Source organism: Microtus oregoni, unplaced genomic scaffold (assembly GCF_018167655.1).
Source record: "Microtus oregoni isolate MIOR12 unplaced genomic scaffold, Mior012 000112F_ref0000385, whole genome shotgun sequence".
NCBI lineage: Eukaryota > Metazoa > Chordata > Mammalia > Rodentia > Cricetidae > Microtus > Microtus oregoni.
Genome location: NW_024544738.1, coordinates 2541197 through 2563369, shown reverse-complemented (window position 1 = coordinate 2563369; position 22173 = coordinate 2541197). Strand labels below are relative to the sequence as shown.

At 39.5% G+C, this 22173-nt stretch overlaps 1 protein-coding gene across 2 annotated transcripts in view; it reads right to left on the bottom strand.

The window, feature by feature from the left end:
• The window catches only part of LOC121443739 (protein XRP2-like), a 31093-nt gene extending 12155 nt beyond the window's left edge, over positions 1 to 18938 (bottom strand). The window contains exons 1-3 of one of the 2 annotated variants that reach the window (XM_041645533.1): positions 18757 to 18938; positions 4947 to 5612; positions 2116 to 2245 (exon numbers count right to left, since the gene is read on the bottom strand). In XM_041645533.1, coding sequence (XP_041501467.1) covers positions 2116 to 2245; positions 4947 to 5612; positions 18757 to 18858 — 898 coding nt within the window. In that variant the 5' untranslated portion in view covers positions 18859 to 18938. Of the gene's footprint in view, positions 1 to 2115; positions 2246 to 4946; positions 5613 to 18756 lie in introns of those variants that run through there. The other variant, XR_005973695.1, reaches the window with a different exon arrangement.
• Between the last annotated feature and the right edge of the window lie 3235 nt (positions 18939 to 22173).

Here is a 22173-nt window from a genome sequence, read left to right as displayed (position 1 = left end):
GTGTGTGTGCCTGCAGGCCAGAAGAGGGCACCAGACCTCATTACAGATGGTTGTGAGCCACCATGGTTGCTGGGAATTGAACTCATGACCTTTGGAAGAGCAGGCAATGCTCTTAACCACTGAGCCATCTCTCCAGCCCCCTTTTTTTTCTTTTTTTGAGACAGGGTTTTTCTATGTAGCCCTAGCTATCCTAGAACTCGCTCTGTGGACCAGACTGACCTCAAACTCACTGAGATTGGCTTGCCTCTGCCTTCCAATCCTGGGATTAAAGGAGTGTGCCACCATCGCCCCTTCCCTCTTTTTTTGAAATGGTCCTGAACTCCTTATATAGCTGAGAATGTCCTTGAACTCCTAAACTCCTCTTGCCTCTACCTCCCAAGTACAGGGATTACAGGTGTGGAGTACTTTTCCAAAGGTGCATAACAGTTATTAAATTACCTGCACTATTTTTTTTTTTTGAGACAGGGTTTCTTTGTCTTGGACTCGCTCTGTAGACCAGCCTGGCCTTGAACTCACTGAGATTCACCTACCTCTCCCTAACGAGTGCTGAAATTAAAGGCGTGCATCACTGCTGCCCGGCCCCCCTGCATTATTCTTTGTAAGGTTTATTTGGTGATAGAAATGGAACCCAGGTCCTCATGCTATTCAAGCACTCTTACTACTCTGACCCCAACCCCCATTAGTCAATGGTCAAACTGCCCCCAAATTTTTCCAATGCAAACTCCTTCAAGCTGATTCTTTTGACCCGACATGAGTGCTTCAATCTTTAAGTACTTCCTGTAGACATGTTTTTTTCAATTAATTAATTATTTTATTTTACTTATTTTTATTTTATGTGAATTGGTGTATTACCAAGGGATGTCAGGTGCCCTGGAACTGGAATATTAGACAGCTGTAAGCTACCATGTGGATTCTGGGAATCAAACCTGGGTCCTCTGGAAGAACAGTCAGTGTTCTTAACCAGTGAGCCATCTCTCTAGCCCCAGAATCTCTTGTTTTTTTAAGACTTGATTGTATGACATTATTTCCTGAAATTCTGGTAACATCTGCTCATTGGTTTTAGTTCTGCTTTTTCCAGAAACAAAACATTTTACTACTTCCATGTGAAATGTTGTATTATTGAAAGACAGGTACTGTTTAGGTTGAAGCAATTCTATAAGACTTCTTTACTAATATTATACAAATATATAAACCCAATTCAGGCTACTGAATTCAATACTAACTCTTACACTTTAGGATATCCATTAGACTTATTGCTTAATTCCATTCCTAGAAGTTGATGAGAGTTTTAAGGTTCATTTCCAAGATTTTATTTGAATGTTCCTATGTCAAAATATATTCTGAGGTAGACTCAAGCACTGGATTGAATAAGTCATTGCCACTACCACAATAACTAAGAAAAAGATATGAAATTTTATGCTAACACTTAACAGCCCAATTACATAGAGCATTATTGCTTAAAATTATCGTAATAGTCCTTCTATGCTTTTTTCATACAGTTTTAGAGTTCATTATATTTTATTTATACATAAAGAACACACATACAGATGTGCCCTGTCTGTAGAGTATACCCAATTAGCATTCCATATTGCTATTCATACTGGCTTGGAGCCTTAAGCAAACAATGTCCCTACTCCCAACAGAAAGATAGTACTTTGGCCTCCAGAGTCAATATGCCTTTAAGAAAATATAGGCAAGCATCATCTTTTCAGCGGGGCAGGCAGATTCTAGCTCCTCTCTTTCGCACATTTCTTCACTATCTGAAACTTATTGCTGGTATTCACTTGCTAGGGAAAATTATAATTTTCACAAAAAGTTAATTATATGAAAACAGAAAATTAGTGACTATAATTCTTCTTTTTCAGTAGAGCCAACGCATATCCTTATTATGTAACAGTACAAAGGTAAAATAGTAATAAAATGACAACTAAAATAATACAGAAATGTGACCATTTAAGTACTAAGAGAAAGAACAGGAGAAAAGTGAGTTCTACAGTGCTTCTTGGGTTTTGGGGAAAACCGAACAAAAGAGAAAGAGAAGGCAACATGAAAGAAATGTTAAGAGAGTCAAAAAAGAAAATAACCAAAAAAGTACCCCAGTCACCCAGAAAATACCTTTGTTTAGAAGAAGAAAAAAGTCAGATGCCTTTTCTCGGAAAACCCTTTGAGCATCTTCAGCTTTCATTGACACTTCCTTTGTCTGCACTAGGAGAAACCCTTTACCAACCATCGGTGGAGAATAAAACTTCATTCAGATTGGAAAATGAACTTTTGGGATAAAAACAAGGTTTTGTTATTTGAACATTTTTCCATATATAATGCAACCCAGCATTCTGATTTTTGTTTTAGTTCTGAGTAATTCAGACTCCGCTGTCACTACTTTACAACTACTAACCAGAAGCTTAATTTGATGATACAGAAAATGTTCAATGAAAATTACCATAGTTCACTACAATTAACATAATTTGTTAAATATAATAAAGATGTTAAAATAAAACAGAAAAATACCATGTAATGTTAATTTTAAAAGCCATCACATCAATTTGTATAGTATATTGCAAGAATGATTGACCACACATAGGGGACCATTTGAAGTTTTCTGAATATTATACATATATACATACAAAATACATTTAACCTCTCATGAGATGGGTACCACCACCATCTTCCTTGTAGGGATGAGACAATTAAGATGTGACATGGTTAAGAACTTGCCCAAGGTCTATAAATTAACAGAGCTTTGATTTTAATTTAAGTTAATGAGATGGTGGATTAAAGAATTATTTTTCAGGATGGTGGCTTGTAGATGGAGGCTATTTGTTCATTTTCTGGCCACCCAGACCCAAAATAATCACAAAGAAACTATGTTAATTGCAATACTGTTTGGTCAATAACTTATGTGTGTTTCTAGCTAGCTCTTACATCTTAAAGTAATCCACTTCTATTGTTCTGTGTATTACCACGAGGTTGTGGTCTACTTCCTATATAAGAAAACAATTTCTTTGTGAAAACAATATAAAATGTGATTTTATAATGTTCCTCAGCAAATCAGAGTTGGTAACTGCATCTCCCAGTCTAAGCTGTCCTAATATAGCTGTGCTATGAAAATACTTAACTTTTATTTTTTTCAGAACTAGTTTCTTTGCTAACTCAAGTATAATTTAAATAGTATATAACCTGTCAACATAACATTTAGGTCTTTCCCTTTTCTTAGCATTAGCTTTCTTTCAGCACTGGGACAGCACAAGAGCTTTATGTTTAAGGGTTAATATACAGGAAGAGTATCAGCCTGCATGTATGAATCACAGCTCTGATGTTTACCAGCTAGCTGAGTGACTTTTGCCAAGTTATTTACCCTGTCTGTAGGTCACAGAGTTGTTTTGAACACTGAGTTAATTCATGTAACTCTCTTTACAAGTACCCGACTGGTAAAAAGTATGTAAGAGTAAGTTACTATTATTATTAGTGTAGGATTGTTATTTTGCATTCCAGAAGGACATTTAAAGAACATCACTCTTCTAAGTCATATTCTTGCAAAGGCCATTTCACACATCAGATACCAAAAGTCAAAAGGTTCAGAGCATTGATGACTCACAAATAGACTGTGTTGATGGCTTTTTTTCTTTAAACAAGTTAGAATATCCTAATTATCTAACAAAATGGAGTTTAACTTGAATGATTAATCTTTGAAAATTATATGTAGTAAAAACTCACAGACAAAAGAAACCTCTCCCTCAATGGTGACGGGACAAGAGAAAATAAGGAGCCCAGTGTGGATGACACTGTCAAAACAGGGTCTAAAAGTTGTATTCTTAAACATCATTTCCAACCTCTAAACCAATTAAAACTCCAAAAAAAATTTCCTCATTAGAAAAATCATTAGCAAAGACTATGCTTCAATACGCAGTACTGTTGTGAGCATGTGTGGAAACTGTTTATGATGAAGAATGGAAAATCTTTGAGGCAAAGAAATGTATCTGTATGCCTTAATTTCCAGTATCACCTAGGTTCTATTATTTCTAAGTTGCAACTAATTACAAGGTATTTAAGCAAAGATGTGGAAAACAAACTTGTATCATATAATGAATGAAATATGATAATAGCATAACCTGCATATAACTGATGCTAACAAATGCTTACTAAATTAAATTAGATTTAAAGGTTGCATTGAGAAAGGATTTTGGCCGGGTGATGGTGGCGCACGCCTTTAATCCCAGCACTCGGGAGGCAGAGGCAGGTGGATCTCTGTGAGTTCGAGACCAGCCTGGTCTAGAGAGCTAGTTCCAGGACAGGCTCCAAAGCCACAGAGAAACCCTGTCTCAAAAAACAAACAAGAGAGAGAGAGAGAGAGAGAGAGAGAGAGAGAGAGAGAAAGGATTTTGTAGACCAAGAGATCTGCTTCTAAGGTAAACTTTGTGGATCCAAGGAATTCGAGGACTATAACTTGAGGGTTGCTAGTATTTCTAATAATTAATTTGTAAATAATTGATGCAGGATTTCACTCTGTATGCTGTGAATACCACTGGTGAATAAAGAAATTGCCTTGGCCTGTTGATAGGGCAGAACTTAAGTAGGCAGGGAAAGCTAAACAGAATGCTGGGAGAAGGAAGGCAGAGTAGAGAAAAGCCATGTAGCTGCCAGAGACAGACACTGGAACTTTACCCAGTAAGCCACAGCCATGTGGTGACATACAGATTAATAGAAATGGGTTAAATTAATATGTAAGAGTTAGCCAATAAGAAGCTAGAGCTAATGGGTCAAACAGTGATTTAAATAATATAGTTTCTGTGTGATTATTTTGGGGCTATGTGGCCAGGAACAAATAAGCGGCCTCCCTCCTACTACAAATAATAACAATAAATAAAACCTAGCAAGTCCTATCTATGTCTATTTCTCTTCTCTCTCTCTCTCTCTCTCTCTCTCTCTCTCTCTCTCTCTCTCCTTACCTCATCAATTAATTTTCTGGCATTTGCAGTTGTATAATCATCAGCAAATAATACCACTAGGCATGACTCATCGCTGTCCTTCCGTCTCTGACCCCGGGATATGGGAACAATGCTTCTATTGGCTTCTGTAGAAATTCGTACAGCTTTGAATTCTTCAGTAGTTGGAATAGGAACATAGTCTTGAACCACAGCATTTTCTGGAAGAAGGCTCCAGTTGAGTTCTCCTGACACAGGTGTAAAATCATGAACATGACTCCATATATTATTGAAGATACTGAGCCCTGCATCTTTAAATTGGGCTGCTAATTCAGGGTAGTACCACTGAAAACATCCAAACTTGATATTTGTGGAAGATTCAATAATGGGTTGAGTGGCACAGCACAGAAAGACTTCCAACTTTCTACAGTCCCTCACACGAAATTGTTGGCAAGCTAATGTACACTTGCAATCTCTACAATTTCGGAAAAATACACTGCCTTTCACTGGTCCCAAGAAAAGTATGCAGTTGGTGCAGTCATCAATGGTAATGGTAGCTGAGTGATCAAAAATATAGATGTTACAGTTTTCACAGTCTTGAATGACAAATTGTTGTCCTGCCACTTTTCCAGGTAAGCGACCTACTGTTTCATCCTTCAGTCCACTGAAAATATAATCTTTTGGATCAACCTGCAGGGACAAAGCACAAGACCTTGAGTATTGTTAAGATATTCACCAAAAACATGTAAGTGCCTATGGGATACCAGACACAGTTGTTAATGCTAAAGCTTAAGTTTCCAATTTCATTGACTTTGCAATAAATTAGAAACCAATAAATAAAAGGAATGAGGAAGGAAAGGGGGAAGGAAACCAAAGTTCAAGGACACAATCAGCAAGTGCTTGGATCTTGTTCCAACCATTTCAGTTGTAAACTTTTTTAGGCAACTGGGGATATTCACACATATACACAAAGCCTATAACCTCAAGGACTTCTCTTTTTTTCATTTTCTAAGTGTGATAACAATACTGCTGTTACAGAGAGGTGAACTTGGCAATTTTAATTAATATAAAGTTTATAACCTTGATTAATATATATCTACCTCCCAAGAAATGGATCTGCTCTTTCTGCTATCAAATTTCATGCCTGGGCATGCAAAGCTAAAAGAAAGCCTGTGTGACTATGGTTTGGGTCTGCCTGTGAGTTAACCCAGGTGACATATCATCATTGCTACTATCAACAGTCTTTCAGCTTATTTGGAATCTGTGTGACCACAAAATAGTATGGAGTGCAATGGTAAAGAATATATTTTTAAAAACAATTATTCTAACAGAGTAGCTATGTAAGTCAGACATGAGAGTAGACACTTGCAATCCCAGCATTTGGGAAGCTGAGGCAGGAAGATTACTAGGAATTCAAGTCCAGCCAGGGCTACAGAGCAAGAGTCTGCTGCAAAAATATTGCTAAGAAAGTAAAGCTTATATCCTCTGCATCTATCCTAATCAGAACATACTATTTCAGCTGGAATGCAGCTCAGTATTAAAATGTGTGTTTAGAATGTAAAAGGCCTCCCAACCAAAAAAAAAAAAAAAAAAAAAAAAAAAAAAAAAAAGCCCAGAACCAGATGACTTCAGCACAGAATTCTACCAGAATTTCAAAGAAAAACTCCTCAATACTTCTCAAATTGTTCCACACAATAGAAACAAAAGGAACATTACCAAATTCTTTTTACGAGGCTACAGTTACACTGATACCCAAACCACACAAAGATGTGATTAAGAAAGAGAATTACAGACCAGTCTCCTTCATGAACATTGTGCAAAAATACTCATAACACACTGGCAAACTGAATCCAAGACACATCAGAAAAAACATCCACTATGATCATGTAGGCATCATCCCAGAGATGCAGGGATGGTTCAACATACAAAAATCCATCAACGTAATCCACCACATAAACTGAAAGAAAAAAAACCACATGGTCATCTCATTAGATGTTTAAAGGCCTTTGACAAAATCCAACACCCTTCATGATAAAGGTCTTGTAGATATCAGGGATACAAGGAACGTATATAAACATAATAAAAAGCAAATACAGCAAGCCGACAGCCAACATCAAGTTAAATGGAGAAAAACTCAAAGTGACTTCTCTGAAATTAGGAACAAGACCAGGCTGTTCACTCTTTTATTCATTATATCTATTCAATATGGTACTCACGGTTCTAGCTATTGCAATAAGGCAACAAAAGGAGATCAAGGGATACAAATTGGAAAAGAGGAAGTCAAACTCTCACTATTTGCAGATGATATGATAGTATACATAAGTGACCCCAAAAATTCTATGAGGGAACTCCTAGGGCTGATAAACACCTTCAGTAATGTGGCAGGTTACAAAATCAACTCAAAAGAATCAGTAGCCCTCCTATATACAATTGATAAAGGGGCTGAGAAAGAAATCAGAGAAATATCACACTTTATAATAGCCACAAATAACATAAAATATCTTGGAGTAACACTAACCAAAGAAGTGAAAGACTTGTACAAAGAACTTTAAGTCTTTGAAGAAAGAAACTGAAGAAGATATCAGAAAATGGAAAGATCTCCCGTGCTCTTGGATAGGTAGGATCAACATCATAAAAATGGCAATCTTACCAAAAGCAATCTATAGATTCAATGCAATCCCCATCAAAATCCCAGCACAATTCTTTTAAAAAAAAAAGATTTATTTGTTTATTATGTATACAACTTCTGCCTCCATGCATTCCAGAAGAAGGCACCAGATCTCATTATAGATGGCTGTGAGCCACCATGTGGATGCTGGGAATTGAACACAAGACCTCTGGAAGAGCAGCCAGTGCTCTTAACCGCTAAGCCATTTCTCCAACCCCCCGCACAATTTTTCACAGACCTCAAAAGAACAATACTCAACTTTATATGGAAAAACAAAAACAAAAAAAAGAGGAATTGCCCAAACATTCCTGTACAAGAAAGGAACATCTGGAAGCATCATCATCCCTTACTCCAAGCTCTATTATAGAGCTAAACTTGGTACTGGCATAAAAACAGACAGGTGGACCAACAGAATCAAATCGAAGACCCTGATATTAATCTACACACCTATGAACAACTGATTGTTGACAAAGAAGCCAAAATTGTACAATGGGAAAAGAAAGCATCTTCAACCAATGGCGCTGGCATAACTGGATGTCAACTTGTAGAAGAATGCAAATAGATCTATATCTATCCCCATGAACAAAACTCAAGTCCCAATGGATAAAAGACCTCAATATAAATCCAGCCACATTGACACAGGAGACCACTTCCTAAATATAACACCAGCAGCATAGACACTGAGAGAAACAATAAATAAATGGGACCTCCTGAAACCGAGAAGCTTCTATAAGGCAAAGGATAGGCTGGAGAGATGGCTCAGTGGTTAAGAGTACTGACTGCTCTTCCAGAGGTTCTGAGTTCAATTCCAGCAACCACATGGTGGCTCACAAACATCTGTAATGAGATCTGGCGTCCTCCACTGGCGTGTGGGCATACAGGGAGGCAGAATGTTGTATACATAATAAATAAGTAAATCTTTTAAAAAATTTATTTAAAAAAAGGCAAAGGACATCGTCAATAAGACAAAATGGCAGTCTACTGAATGGGAAAAGATCTTCACCAACCCCACATCAGACAGAGGAGTGATCTCTAAAATATATAAAGAACTCAATAAACTTGACATCAAAATACCAAATAATCCAATTATAAAATGGGGAATAGATCTAAACAGTGGATTTTCAACAGAAGAATCTCAAATGGTCAAAAGACACTTAAGGAAATGTTCAACATCTTAAGTCATCATAGAAATGCAAATCAAAACAACTCTGAGATAGCATCTTTTACCAGTAAGAATGGCTAACATCAAAACCACCAATGATAGCTTATGCTGGAGAGGATATGGAGCAAGGGGAACACGCCTCCATTGCTGGTTGGAGTGCAAACTTGTACAGCCACTTTGGAAATTAGTATGGCGGTTTCTCAGAAAATTGGGAATCAACCTACTTCAGGATCCAGCAATACCACTCTTGGACATATACCCCAAAGATATCATACTACAAGGACATTTGCTCAACTGTGTTCATAGCAGCATTATTTGTATATGCCTGAAGGCCAGAAGAGGGCACCAGACCTCATTACAGATGGTTGTGAGCCACCATGTGGTTGCTGGGAATTGAACTCAAGACCTTTGGAAGAGCAGCCAGTGCTCTTAACGTCTGAGCCATCTCTCCAGCCCCTGCATAGCAGCATTATTTGTAATAGCCAGATCCTAGAAATAACCTAGATGCCCTTCAACTGAAGAATGGAAAAAGTAAATGTGGTACATTTACACAACGGAGTACTACACAGCAGTAAAAAAAAAAAGACATCTTGAAATTTGCTTGCAAATGAATGGAACTAGAAAAAACCATCCTGAGTGAGGTAACCCAGACCCAGAAAAAAAAACACAGTATGTACTCACTCATACGTGGATATTAGATGTAAAGAAACAAAAAAACTAGCCTATAGTCCACAACCCCAGAGAAGCTAGGTAACAAGGAGAATCCTAAGAGAAACATAAATGGATCCCCTGGGGAAATAGACAAGATCTCCTGAGAAAATTGAGAGCGTGGTGGCGGTGGAAAGGGAAGAGGAGGGGAGAAGGGGCGGGGGGAAGGAGATCATGAGGGAATGTGATGCTCAAGAAGGGGGAAGGACAGGGAGGGAGAGCAAGGAAGCCGTTATGGGGCTAGTGAGGAACATGGCACTAGGGAAATTACCAGTAATCCATAAAGACCCTAAGCAACAGAGGAGAGGGTGCCTGAACTGGCCTCACCCTGTAATCAGATTGATGACTATTTTAATTGTCACCATAGAACCTTCATCCAGCAACTGCTGAAGCAGATGCAGAGATCCACAGTGAAGCACTGGGCTGAGCTCCCAAAATTCAGTGGAAGAGAGGGAGGAGTGAGAATATGAGCAAAGGAGTCAAGATCATGATGGGGACACCCACAGAGACAGCTGACCTGAGCTAATGGGAGCTCGTCAACTCTGTATTGACAGAGGGGGAACTTTTATAGGACTAATCTAGGCCCTCTGAATGTGGGTGACAGTTGTGCAGCTGGGGCAGTCTGTGCGTCATTGGCAGTGGGACCAGGATTTATCCCTAGTGCTTGAACGGGCTTTTTGGAACCCATTCTCTTTGGAGGGACACCTTGCTCAGCCTAGATATAGTGGGGGAGAGCCTTGGTCCTGTCTCAAAATGAAGTGACAGACTTTGCTGACTCCCTATGGGAAGCCTCACTCTGAGGAATGGATGGGGGCTAGGGCTGAGGGAAAGGTGGAAGGAGCAGGAGGAGGGGAGGGAGTGGAAACTGGGATTGGTATGTAAAATGAGAAAAGACTGTCTTAAAAATAAATAAATTTAAATAAAAAATAAAGATGCATACTATTTCAGCTTTCTGGTGCTTTGCTTTTCCTGGTGCTTTAATTTTTAAAACTTCCACTTCTTAAAAAACATTTTAAATTGAAAATCTTTACCCCACTACAAAATGATATTTAGGTGTAAATTTAGGCCTAAAATATGTCACATTATTTTTTTTTTAATTTTAACTGTGCTGTCAAAATATAGTCAGAGGCTAGACATATAATTCAGTGATGGAGTGTGGTTAACAGGCCTGAGTCTCAGAGTCTGATCTGCAGCACATAACCCCAACACACAGACACACACACACTAGACACACACACACAAGAGGCAGGGGGAGGGAGGAGGAAAAGAAGGGAGTGTGTTAATAAAAGGCCAGTCTGACAGTTTAAAACAACAGCTGAAATGTATTACTTTTTAGTTTATTGAAACTATTTTACTATTTTAACTGTTTATAAATATAACTATTTCATGCAAAACTATACACTAGAAACAGGTTCCTTTATATACATTACACATATTGTTTACTTACAAAGTAACTTGTTAGCATGTTAATTGTTATTAAACTAGCTTAAAGTGAGTTATTCCATCATACACAATATTATATTTATCCAAGTTTACATAATATTCTAGGATGAGCACTGGTCTATAGCATGAAGCAATAAGAGCTACTCATTTTCCAGCCTCAATTTTGTCACCTATGAACAACATGATCTTCAAAAAGTCACTTTACCTTTCAGTCACTCAACCAACATTTGAATACCCAAAATTAACTAGACACTCTTTTAGGCACTAAAAGGGAAGTAGTATATGCCTAAATAGACCATTTAAACAACCTGACTATGTAGTGAGAGGTGCTGAGAATAATTTAGAAATACAGAGGAGGGTCACATAGCAGGCAACACAAGACTTACTGTACAAAGCGAGTATGAATAAGTTGGAGTTTATTGGAAATACTGGGAAAGAAAGAGCATTCCAGAAAAAGGTATCATATTGAACATGCTGAAATTCCTTAGTAGATGAAACTAGGGGTCCTGGTATAAAGTGTGGAAGCTATGGACAACAGAAGCTACAGAACAACTTAAACATGCTAAACATACATTCAGAAATATCAATAAGAATGTGGAAATATGAAGTGTGAATCTGAGGGCCTTAGGCAGAAGGGACTGAAGCAGTTAGAGGGGAAGAGAACGATGGGATAAACTGAAAAATGTTGAGGAAAGAGAATCAGCAGATGTGCTGAGGCAGGAAGTTGTCAGTGTGAGGTCAGCTAGGGCTAAACAATGAGACCCCACCAAAACTAACCAACCAAACAAAAGACAAAACTATCTAGGAGAAGAGGCTGAGGCACTGCTCAGTTGTTGAGCACTCACCTAACGTTCACAAGGCCCTTGGTTGTATCCCTAGGACTTCCAAAGGAAGCCAACTAAAATAGAAAATTAAATCTAAGGAATATTTTCTAACACTACTACTCTCGATTACTTATAGGTAAAGAAGATCCTCAAATTAAAATCTAGACATACAGGATTGGGGGGTTGCATGCACACTCACGCGCATATGAAATAAATAGGCTGTTGCAGGAAAATAGCTCAGATCCAGGCTCTATTAAATAGCAAGAGCCTACCTTGAACAGGAAAAACAAAACAATCCATGTATGAGAACACAAAAGAGCCTCAGGGAAAAAAGAGTTCAATCCCCAGCAGTTAAGTCAAAGTTTATCACCCCAGCACTGCAGTCAGTGACTGGCACATCCTTGTAGCTCACTGGCCCATGGCCTAGCATCCATGGAGAATTCCAGGGCACCTGTTTCCAAAGAGGGTGCATGTGTGGAGGATGTCTGAGGGATGACACCCAAGGGTGTTCTTTGGCTTCCATAGGCACATGGATGTGTACCCCCCACACGTACAAAAAGTAGATAAAATTAAAAATACAGTTCACCCACACATCTACATATATGTACAAAATAGATAAAACTAGAAATACAGAAGAATTGAACGCATAACAAATAAGCTTCAAGTGCACATCTAATAAGAGTCAAATGACTTTGTATATAAGCACACACACTGCAAGAAATTATAAGTGAAATTAGGGGACCGGAGAGATGGTTTTGTAGTTAAAAGCACTTGTTGCTCCTGAAAAGGAGCCAAATTCGATTCCCAGCACCCACATGGCAGGTCACAGCCATCTATAACTCCAGTTCCAAGGGATCCAATGCCCTCCTTGGGCACCAGACATGCACGTGGTACATAGACACACATGCAAGCAAAACACGTGCACACATAAAAGAAAAACATTTAAATTTTTTCTTAAAAATAATGAAGCTGGGTCTGGGCGGCGGTGGCGCATGCCTTTAATCCCAGCACTCAGAAGGCAAAGGCAAGTGGATCTCTGTGAGTTCGAGGCCAGCCTGGTCTACAGAGCGAGTGCCAGGACAGGCTCCAAAGCTACACAGAGTAACCCTGTCTCAAAAAATCAAAAATGAAGGAATAAATGAAGGAAGGGAGGGAGGGAGGGAAGAAGGAAGCTGGGTGTGGTGGCAGCACACACCTAGAACCTCAGCACTTGGGAGGCTCATGCAGATCTGAGTTCAGATCCCCAGAATTCATATAAAGCCAGATATGTGGAATCCTGAAACAAGAGACAGCAATAGGAGAATTCCTGGAAGCTCACAGGCTGACCAGCCTGGCCTGTGCAGCATCAAAACCAAAAGGCACTGTCTCAAATGAGGTGGAAAGCCAGGGCTGACACTCAAGGTTGTCCTCTGATCTTCACAAGCACACCAAGGCAAGTGTGGGTCCACACCATGCTCAAATGCATTAAAACACACACACACACACACACACACACACACACACACACACACACACCCTAGAGAAACCATTACTAGGAGTTAAGATTTCTTGTTACAAATACCAACATAAGATCTATTGCTAAATTACTGAGCTATTTAGTTTCTTAATAGGATTGAGTGTGCTATGGACTTACATTCATATTGCCCCCATTTTAATGCTATTGAAGACTGAACCCTGGAAATCATATATGCTTGGCAAGTGTTCTCCCACTGAGTTGTATCTCCAGCCTGTCTCCCCAGATTTCTACATGGAAGATCTAGCCTTTAATATCTGGTATTTGGAGGTGGGACCTTTGAGAAGTAACTAGAGGCCTTCATAATGGGGTTACTAATTTTATAAAATGTGGCAAAAGCCAGGCAGTGGTGGCACACACCTTTAATCCCAGCACTTAGGAGGCAGACAGAGGCAAGTGCATCTGTGAGTTCGAGGCCAGCCTGGTCTACAGAGCAAGTGACAGGACAGGCTCCAAAGCTACACAGAAAAATCCTGTCTCAAAAAACCACACACACACACACACACACACACACACACACACACACAAAAGTGGGAAAGGAGCATTCTGAAGCTGGAGAGTATATAGAAGCAAAGTCATATAAAAGGACACAGCAAAAAGATAGCTATCTGAAGCCAAGAAGAGAGATCTCACCAGACAACAAACCTGCCAGCATCTTGATCTTGTGAGTCTCAGGCTCTAGAACTCTGAGAAATAAACTTGTTTAAGACATCCAGAATATGGCAATTTATTATGGCAGCCTGGTATAGTTGGCTCCAAATGAAAAAGCCCTTTTAATCCCTGTATCTGTATCTTTACCAGCACTTTCCTCCATGTGGAGTCAGGGGACATGACTGTGCTTCCCTTCTGATGAATCTTCTAGTCATTAATCCTGTAGGATCGGAATTCCATCCTTAGGAATCTTATGTGACCTTATTTATTTCTTTAGTGGCCCTAACTGCAAATATAAGGGGCCTTAGGCCTTCAACAATGTTTGATTACTACACATTCTATAAGAGCCCCCAGTGCTGAGGTGTTCAATGTAATTTACTCCTCTTAGTCTTTCCCTAGACATTCCATTTTTATGAGTTTATGAAGAGAAATTAATCCTGTAGCTAAAGATGCAATAGCTAACTTTACAATATAAAATTATTTGGATTATTAAACAGTATTCAAAGGACAAATTTAAGATTTGTGTTACTATATTTTCTCAGAAATTTCCAAAAGTTTTTCAAAACAAAAATTAATAGCGAATATGTAGTTTAGAACCATAATAATTTTATAAAAGTTACTAGTTCTTAAAATGTCTAAAATTATAAGCATGGATAAGTTATAATCTAAAGTACTTTAAAGCAAGAGCCTTGATGAAGTGAGCATAGTTTATTTTTATATTTATTACCTATGCTGTCCTCAAACTTGCTATGTAGCAGAAGCTGGATTTAATCTGATTTAGTATCCAATAGTTATTAGGCATTATTTTCCTAACAGAAAATAAGTGAACATTTTATTCCTTTACTAAGAAGCAAGCAAAATTTTCATTACATTTTATTTTCATAGTTAACTTCAGTAATGATATTCTGAGATACAATAATGGAATTTGCTCAATATAATGGAAATCCAGTTTACAAAAGGAAGTCCTTTTTTAAAAAAACAGCTCTTAGCAGATAATTATTTAAGTTTTAATATGCACATTAAACACTTTCTCTTAATATATATGTAATGAAGGGCTGGTGAGATAGCTCAGTCATTAAGAGTACATGCAGAGAACCTGAGTTTCCAACACTCAGGTGAGGTGGTTCATCACTGAAGGAAACTCCAGCTCCAGAGAATCGGATTCTGCCTTCTACAGGCATTGTACTCATGTGTCCAAACCCACACTCAGATACTCACATATACCTATAACTGCAAAATAAAAAAAAAACCTTAAAATATGTATGTAATGAAATATTGACATCAGAAAGTTATTTGGGGGAGAAAGATGTACTAGTCTCACTGGGGTCACTGGTCCTTGGACCTCTTCACCGTGGAGGAAGCCCAGACTGCGCATGGAGAGTGCTTGGCCTTCAGTCCCACTTGAGCTCCCTGCCAGCCGGCTTTGGGGCTAAGCCACCCTGAAGGTGATCCTTCAGTCCCTACTCAAGTTGTCACAGTTGATGCCATATAGAGTCAACCCTGCTTAGCCCTACACAAAGGGCAGAGTCATAAACAAAACCAGTATTTACCAGTGTTTGAAGGTATTAAGTTTGGGGCTGGTTTAGTTCACATCGATGGACAACTGAGTTACCTCACATACTTAGAAGATGATGAAAATAGCATCTAGCTTCCTAGCCACTGCAGACACTTTTTAGTAGGTTACCCATCCAACCTCTCTGAAGGTTCTAACATAGACATCGGCTCCTCACAAAGTCACCCCCATCTATTGATGAAAATTCTGGGGATTATGATCTCTCGTAAGTTGTGCTCAAAGTATTATCTCTGGAGATGATCATTACTATCAATGAATGTCTCTTCTTCAGGACAGACCTTCTTCACCTTGCTAAACTGTGCAGAACTCTTATATCTAAGACACCTGAACTGCACAAATTGGTTGCTTTACCCAAAGATGCACAACAGACACTTGAATTTCTAATGATCATGAGACAAATACAAATGTGTTCTTCATACTCAAGTCACAAGTTTCCTACTTAGGCTATCATTTAGAGAACTATTTTTTTAAGGAGTCCAGATCTCAGTCTCATAATGACCACACTTACCCAGAAGGCTGGCCCTGAACTCATAAGCACCTATCCTCCAGAGTTGCTAGGATTATAGGTGTGTTCCACCATGCCTGCCCAAGAAAACTAGTTCTTATTTCTATTATTTAGGAGTTTTAGCATGAGTAACTGGAAATTTAAAACTACTTTTCTATGCCACTCATCTTTATTTTTGCTTCAGTATTTCGTGTTTTAACTCCAAAGGACCAGTAAGCTCTTGGAGGGCAAGAATAATAATTTTGGCTTTTCCTTGGTGTTTGAATACATATACATGGAATAATTTGCTTAGCTAATAAATGCAGCATACAAATAATAATGACAAAAGCATTTCTTTCCTATTTATTTATTTATTTATTTATTTATTTATTTTTTCGAGACAGGGTTTCTCTGTAGTCTTGGAGCCTGTCCTGGAACTAGCTCTTGTAGACCGGGCTGGCCTCGAACTCACAGACATCCGCCTGCCTCTGCCTCCCGAGTGCTGGGATTAAAGGCGTGCGCCGCCACCACCTGGCTCCAAATAATTTAAACAGCGATCTTGCAACCCCAAAATATTTCTTGTCATGTCAATGCAGTAACTATGTAGTAGGCTTTTTCCCCCTTTTTCAAAGTCAGCCGCAATGGAAAATGAATTTCTTCCACTGTTGACTGCAGTATGTAAGTTGCCATGACACTACTTAGTCCCCAAACATTCTTTCTAATTGAGACAATTTCTCCTTGCTTTAATCCCTTAAGGCTGACCCAATTACCCAATGCAAAACCCCAAAACCCTGGGGTGCCTTTCAACTCTTATTATGCAACCTAACAAAATTTTAAATACTACTTTTCCAATGGTAAGGAAATTACAGGCAACTCATTTTTAAAAAAGTCTTACAGGCTGAATAATTGCTTGATCTAGCTTTAAACCACATAGACTTAGACTCTATGACATTCTGAAACCTAAAGCACATTCACATGGTGGAGGAGGGGATTTAGATGCTAATATCTACTATGCTCCTTTTTCAGTACTTAGAGAAAGACCACAAAAAAAAAAAAGAAATCACAAAACACGTACACATGAAAGATCCCAATTATCAGGGTGTGGTAACACAAGCTTATAATTTCAGTACTCAATAGGCTAAGGTAAGTGAATTGCCGAAAATTCAAGGTCAGCCTGGCTATAGAATGTGTAACAGGCTAGCTAGAGGTACATAACAAATCATCGTCTCTAACCAGAATTGCAATTCCAGCAATCAGGAGATAGAGGCAGGAGGATTAGTCAGTTAGCGAAGGATATCAAAATTACATGAGACCTTGTCTCAAAATATCGTAACATAGTACAACAAAACGAACAGAAGATCCCAGCTAACCAGAACTTTGTCCTACTGCAAAAAATGTAAAGCACACTTTTAGTTTTAGCCTGTGACCTTAAAACAAAAAGTTGAAAAACAAAACAAAAACAACTCTCTGGAGCAGTAAGTTCAAGTTTAAAGAGCATTGTTTAGCTAGGGATGCCACTCAGTGGTAGAATGCTTGCCTAGCATAGTTCAATCTCCAGTACTGGGGAGAAAAAAATTTAAACAGCACTGTTAGAAATCCCAAGGCTATCGAAAATGAATATTTAACAATCCACCAACCAAATAACTTTGATAGGTACAATCTTCTTATAAAACAGAAAATCGACCACTTTCCTACATGACAAAATCTTGCTATAAGAGAAGGGAAACAAAAAGCCACATGGCCCAGGGTTTCAGAATCAAATGCACAAATCTGGGCCTGAGAAGTCCAGCAAAATCTTTGATTTTTTTTAAAGCCAATACTTTGAGAATCTTGTTTATATGAATACCTAAATTATTCTGGGGATTTTAAAAGATGCAGGATGATTTATTATATCAAAGCATTAATAACAGACTTACTATAAAGTATATTTTGGTCAAAGGTGTTGCATTAAGCAATAGTTAACCAACACCCATTTAAAAAAATAAGATCTTTCATTTTGTTTGGGAAACCAAAAGAATAGGCGCCTATCAAACTGTTTTACAAGCAACTATACTAGGCAGAAATGAAGAACTATGTAGAAAGAGGAACCATTGTGAAATGTATGCCTAAGTGAGTGTGTTTTGTGTAAGAATAGGGGACTTTTTCGAAACTTTTTGGGTTTTAGCTATACATAATATAAAAATAAGGGTGTTTTCATTCATATAAAGCAACAATAATAAACTACTTCCTGGTTTATGTTGGTGACTTTCACTTCACACAATAATGTATTCCAAGACTGCCTTAACTTTCATTATTTCTTTCCGGTAAACGGAAAAGGAGAGAGAGCAAAGGTGGACATGAAACAATTCATTTAGTAACTGAGTAACACCAAGAGGTACCAAAAGAGATTTGTCAGGAAGGGCAGACAAAAGAGAAACAGCTCAGGAACACAAGCTGCAGAAAAGATGAGAATCAGTCTGGTGTGTGAAATTCGACCAAACCTCTTTGGCCACTGCTGGTGAAAGGAGCTGATTGGAGATCCAGCACCCTCCGGGCTCTTTACCTCCCTGGAAGTCCATCCTGGGATGGGGAGTCAGGGTACAGAGCCAAGGATGAGGCCCTGAGGGTCTAGCTTGGCAGACCACCAACTCCTTCGAGCCTTTCCCAGCCAGAGCCCAAAGTCCTGCATACCGACTTCAGCTCCCTGAGCGCGCGCGAGAAAGGCAGTTGTGGGCCACCCGCCTCCCTGCCCCGTTTTCGCTTGCTCCTTCGGGACCCTCTGAGGGGCAGTCGGGGAGGACGCAGAGTAGGGAGCCCTCAAAATATCACCTTTTCCCGTTGGTTCCAGCTGTAGAGCTTGGGCTGCTCCTCCTCTCCCTCAGCCTTCGACTCCTTCTCACTCTTCCGTCTCTTAGAGAAGCAGCAGCCCATGGCGCCGGCCAAAGGGTCTCGCTAGTGGATCCCACGCGCTCGGACAACTCCCAGAGGGTGGCGGAAACCCAGGGCGACAGGGCGACTTGGCCAGCAGCTCCTCGGACACCACCCAGGAGTGCAGCCCAGCCGCCCACAACCTTCAGCACTCCCGCCAGGGCCAACACCCTTCTCCTTTTTTCCCCGCCCCTCGGTCGCCTTGACGACCTACCACAGCCAATGAATGGTCAGAAGCCACTGAGCCAATCAAAGCCCCGCAAGCCGCTCTGCACCTATGAGCTCAGACAGAAGGACTCATTCACCAATCCAAGCCTGGCTCCTAACGTCAGCAAACCGGGCTGGCCTGGCCACTGGGGCGCACTCACAGAGGACCCAACCTCCTGGTCGGTCCTGCCCCGCCCTCAGCCCCTCCTCTCCGGGAACTAGCTCCATGTAGCTGACTGTTAGGCTACATGGAGTTCCCTTCTCCTAATGTGATGCTCAAGTTTCCAAAGTTTCGAAATTCTAAGCTCTGGAGGGGATGCCTTGTGGAATAGTAGACTTGTTTTATGACATAAATCGCGTGAGAAAAAGAATTCTTTTGAAAAAACTATTTACTGGGCTGGAGAGATGGCTCAGCGGTTAAAAGCATTGCCTGCTCTTCCGAAGGTCCCGAGTTCAATTCCCAGCAACCACATGGTGGCTCACAACCATCTGTAATGAGGTCTGCTACTGCCCTCCTCATATACACAGACAGAATATTAGATACATAATAAATTTAAAAAAAAATTAAAAAAACTATTTACTTTTATTTCATTTGCATTTTGCCCGCATGTATGTCTGTGTGAGGGTGTCAGATCTTGGAGTTAGAGATAGTTGTTAGTTGCCATGTGGTTGCTGGGAATTGAACCCAGGTCCTCTAGGAAGAACAGTCACTGCTCTTAACCACTGGGCCATCTCTCCAGCCCTCAAAAGAATTCTTGTTGCCATGATAAGACCTAAAATTTGTGTCCTTCACTCCTCCCCTCAGCACCCTTCTCATAGACCCCACAAGCTTCTGGTCAAGTTGTGCATGTCTGGTGTGTCCGCAGAGGTTGAAAGGGTTCAAATCTCCTGGTTACTGATAGTTGTAAGCCACCAAGTGGGTGCTGGAGACCAAACCTCTGCAAGAGAAGCAAATGCTCTTAACTACTGAGCTATCTCTCCAACCCGTTGAGTTTTCTAAAATCTCCTTATCTCTCCAAAACTGAAAAAGTATCTAGTAAAATAACTGAGTATTGTCTCCTTACTAGAACTGTGAGTTTGAAAGCAAAAGAATATTGTAAAGGGGCCTGTGCCTTTGGCTCACTCAGTCTAGGTGCTCCATAGAATGTTGAGCAAGTGATTACATGCATCTAATGATACAAACACATATAACCTTTCCTCTATATCTTCCCAAAGAAAGTGACCCAATTGTGGAGGTGGGGGAGGCATGCGGAGTTACTACAAAGGTATTTTTGGAACTCAAGCAGTGCATAGTCTATTAGAGAATATAAACCCTACCGCATAAACAATCAGATCTGTTCAAAGCAAGTGGTACAAAGTTTGCCTGGATTTAAGAATATATATTAATGTTTGTTGTATTTAGATGGACTTTTAGTACAATACAAATGAACTGCTTTCATAATAGATAAGTTGATTTCTCTGAGGTATAGTATTTCGCCATCATGATAGGACATTGAATACTTATCAGTTCAGTTTCAAATTTGTTTATCTTTTTACTTTGCCACACCTATCACATTTAATGGGAATGTGGATTTTAAATGAGCCTTTAACTTAATTTGGACATTAAGATTGTTCCCCATTTCATTTCCTGTCCTTTTTGCACAATCAGGAAGAAATTATAAATGACCAGAAACTGAAGTTTCAGATCTTGGTCGGTAAAGGCTGGTCATTACACGTTTTTTTTCTTCAGTGTCCGATAATTTTCTATGTGAAGATAGTTTTGGTTTAGAGCCTAGCTTCCGGTTTATGTTCATAGAATAGCAAAACTTTGATCACTGCATAGTGCAGAATAAGAAGCCAAGATCCAGGAATGAGTCTGTGACCACAATGACAGTAATTGAGCAGGTACTAGAAAAACCCAGAGCCTGTGTTGTCTGGACCCTTTTCCTGTCTTTATATTGTTTCTCTCTAATTCGTCAGAGACAAAGAAATTGAAATGCATCCCTCAGCCTTCTGGTGCCTAGGGGAGCTCTGTCCCTCAGGGATAATGCTTTACATGAAGATACTACTCAACAGGCACCAAAGTTACAGAGAAACCTTGTCTCGAAAAACCAAAAAAAAAAGATACTACTCAATAAAAATAATTTTAGAGAAATAATTTCTAAAACTCATTGCTTTAAAATATGTGCTCATGAGAAATTCAAACCTAAAATGAAACCTAAATCAACCTGTAATTTTTTCAAAGATTCTCAAATAAAAGTGAAGATTAGGGGTCTTCTCTAGTAACTCTGAGTCCACTGCAGTCTAACCCCAAATTAAACTAAAATTAAATTGAAATTGTACAAGTTGTAGCTGGGTGTGGTGATATATTCCCAGCATTTGAGATGTAGAAGCAGGGGAAAGTTCAAGACCAGCCTGGGCTACTTGAGGCACTGTCTCCTTTCCACATAGCCCTCCACCCACCCATGAAAACTCAGGACTAAAAAGCTCAGAAACAAAGGTAGGAGTAGTGATTACCTCTGCTTTCTTTTGTTCTCTCTTCTTCTCTTTAGCTCTTCCCACCATGAATTCTCATAGTGATTTTTTTTTTTTTGCAGACTGGCTCTGTACTTACTAATCAGCATATGCATAGCTGCCAACTGCCATCCTACCTTGAGTCCTTCTGGTTCTTCTGTCCCAGTATAATGAGCTCCTTATATGTTAATTCAGGCTCTAAAGGGAGTTAGCTACTCCAGTCTCTGTGAGTCTCTATGAGCCCTGCTTAGATAATTCAAGGTAAATCAAACATTTAGTTAGCCACTCCTACTTCTGTGCCACCATTGCTCTAGCATATTTTGTAGGCAGGACAGATTATAGGTGGACAGTTCTTTTTTTCTGGGTTGGTTTCTCTTTCAGTAGCCTATAGAGTACCTTCTCACACCAAAGAGACTAGAACTTAGGGTGAAGGCTTCCCCAGTTTTACCTCTCTACACTCAATGAGCTATGTGTATGTTGTCCATGACAATGGGGCCCCGGTGCCAGTTTTTGGAGAGCAACCCTCTGTTCTAGCATTAAGCCTGGATTGTTTGCGGATCTCCACTGGACCCCTTCGGAGAACAACTCAATTGAATGCAATCGAGTCCTGCCAATGGA